Below are 1,764 nucleotides of genomic sequence, written 5' to 3'. Positions count from 1 at the left end.
CTTGAGAACCTGGGCGACTGTGTTGGGCCCGTACCACTGGCCGATGGACTTGCCCTCGCCGACGCCCATTTGTGCTGCGGAGACAGCTGGTGAGCGACGCCCGGCCTCGCCCGGCTGAGGGGTCCTGGCGGCGGCCCCCTCGGGCCTGGTCTCCACCCCCAGCAGGGCCGGCGGCGCCCACCTATCTGGTGGATGGAGTAGCAGCTGTCCTTGCGGTCGACGAAGGCGCTGAGGACGCCGAGGTAGCTGTCCGGCTGCCTCTTGCGCTGGGCCCACCGCCAGTCTGCGAGGACAAGGTGGGTCACAGCAGGGCCCGGGAAGCCCGTGGGGACACGAGGTGTCCGGGCGTGTCCTGAGCTCGTCGGCGGCCGCAGCCACGGCCGCCAGGCTCCTACACACAGGAGGGCGACACAGCAGGCCGAGAGCAGGCTCCCGCGGCCGCAGGGGCCCGAGACGCCGCCGCCGCCGGGGCTGGACCCCGCTCGGGCTCCCGGCGCCAACTCACCTCGGCCTAAGTGCCGGCACACCAGCGCCTGGGCGAAGATCATCTGGCCGCAGCGCAGCATGCAGCCCCAGCCCGTGTCCGAGGTGGGGCCGGTGCCCCCTGCGGCGCAGACACAGCACGTCAGCCCGGGGCCCCGCGGGGAGCAGCATGTCCCCCAGCCCCGGGGAGACAGCGGGTGTGAAGGGCCGGCCAGAGGGCGCGACAGGGCCCAGGAAGGTGTGACCCAACCAGGAGCCGCGGGCCGTCCGCAGGGAGGGAGCGGCTGGGGGCAGAGGCCTGGCAGGGCCTCGGGCCACACGGGCACTCGAGGCACGTGTCCCTGGGCCACGGGGCACGGCAGGGACCAGGGCGGCTGGGCAGCCCCCGGCCCATCAGTGCGGCCAGCAGCCCTCGGAGGCCCGTCCACTACCTCTGCCCACCTCCAGGGACGGAAAGGAAGGGCCCCTGGGAAGGGACGCGCTCAAGCCGGGCCCACCACCTCTCCGCAAGGAAGCCCGTCCAGCACCCTGGAGAGGGGGCAGCAGAGAGCCGGCCCAGGCCACGGCGAGGGCAGCGGGCAGCTGAGCCAGGAGCCGCAGGGCAGCAGCCCGGCCTGGGGGGCAGACAGGACGGTGTGCCCCTCGCCCCCGCAGCCAGCGGCCTGCCCACACCCACCGATGGCGGGGAAGTTCTTCCTATATGTGAACCAGAGTCTTGAGGTCACGTCAGACAGGATCTCGTCCCTCTCTGCAGGGGAGAATAGAACAGCCCACACCTCGCGCCTGGGGGCCACGGGGAGGGCCCCCAGACGGCTCCCGGGCCGGGCCGGTACCTGCGGACACACTGTATCTCCTGCCCAGGATCCACACGGGCCCCGAGGTCTCGGGGAAGTCCTCGAACTCGGCGAAGCGCAGCGTGTCATAGGTCAGGGTGGCTGTCGGAACCAGAGACGCCCTGGTCTGCTGGCTTCGCGCTTGCCGCGACGACGCCAGGGCCCAGCAACAAGTCCACCGGGCAGATCCTGGCCGGACACTCGCAGCGCGCGGCCCCGGCCTGCCCAGGGCCCGAGCGATGTCCCGACTGCCAACAGGAACAAGCCTGGGCCGGCTGTCTGGGGGCCTCCGCACAGAGCGAGGCCCCTCTGCCCCGCCCCCGCCGGCTCCCCGCCGCGGCGTCCCCCCGCTCCCACTGGCAGCACCCAGGCCGTCCCCTGTCCACACCGCGAGGGCCCGTGTCTTCACGCCAGCGTGCAGCCGGGCGCTGGGCGGCTCCCGGGGAGC

The 1,764-nt window shown here is 73.2% G+C and overlaps 1 protein-coding gene across 1 annotated transcript in view; it reads right to left on the bottom strand.

Moving 5' to 3' along the window:
* Positions 1-6: 6 nt before the first annotated feature.
* The window catches only part of LOC101622930, a gene marked incomplete at both ends in the record, with an annotated part of 46,984 nt that continues 45,226 nt past the window's right edge, over positions 7-1,764 (bottom strand). The window contains 5 exons of the mRNA XM_012734945.1: positions 7-74; positions 182-283; positions 506-604; positions 1,160-1,231; positions 1,317-1,752. Coding sequence (XP_012590399.1) covers positions 7-74; positions 182-283; positions 506-604; positions 1,160-1,231; positions 1,317-1,752 — 777 coding nt within the window. The remainder of the gene's footprint in view (positions 75-181; positions 284-505; positions 605-1,159; positions 1,232-1,316; positions 1,753-1,764) is intronic.

The sequence above is a fragment of the Condylura cristata genome, unplaced genomic scaffold, assembly GCF_000260355.1.
Source record: "Condylura cristata isolate star-nosed mole 26May11 unplaced genomic scaffold, ConCri1.0 scaffold00144, whole genome shotgun sequence".
In the NCBI taxonomy this organism is placed as follows: domain Eukaryota; kingdom Metazoa; phylum Chordata; class Mammalia; order Eulipotyphla; family Talpidae; genus Condylura; species Condylura cristata.
The sequence above is the reverse complement of the archived record's forward strand: the minus strand, read 5'-3'. Positions and strand labels throughout refer to the sequence as shown.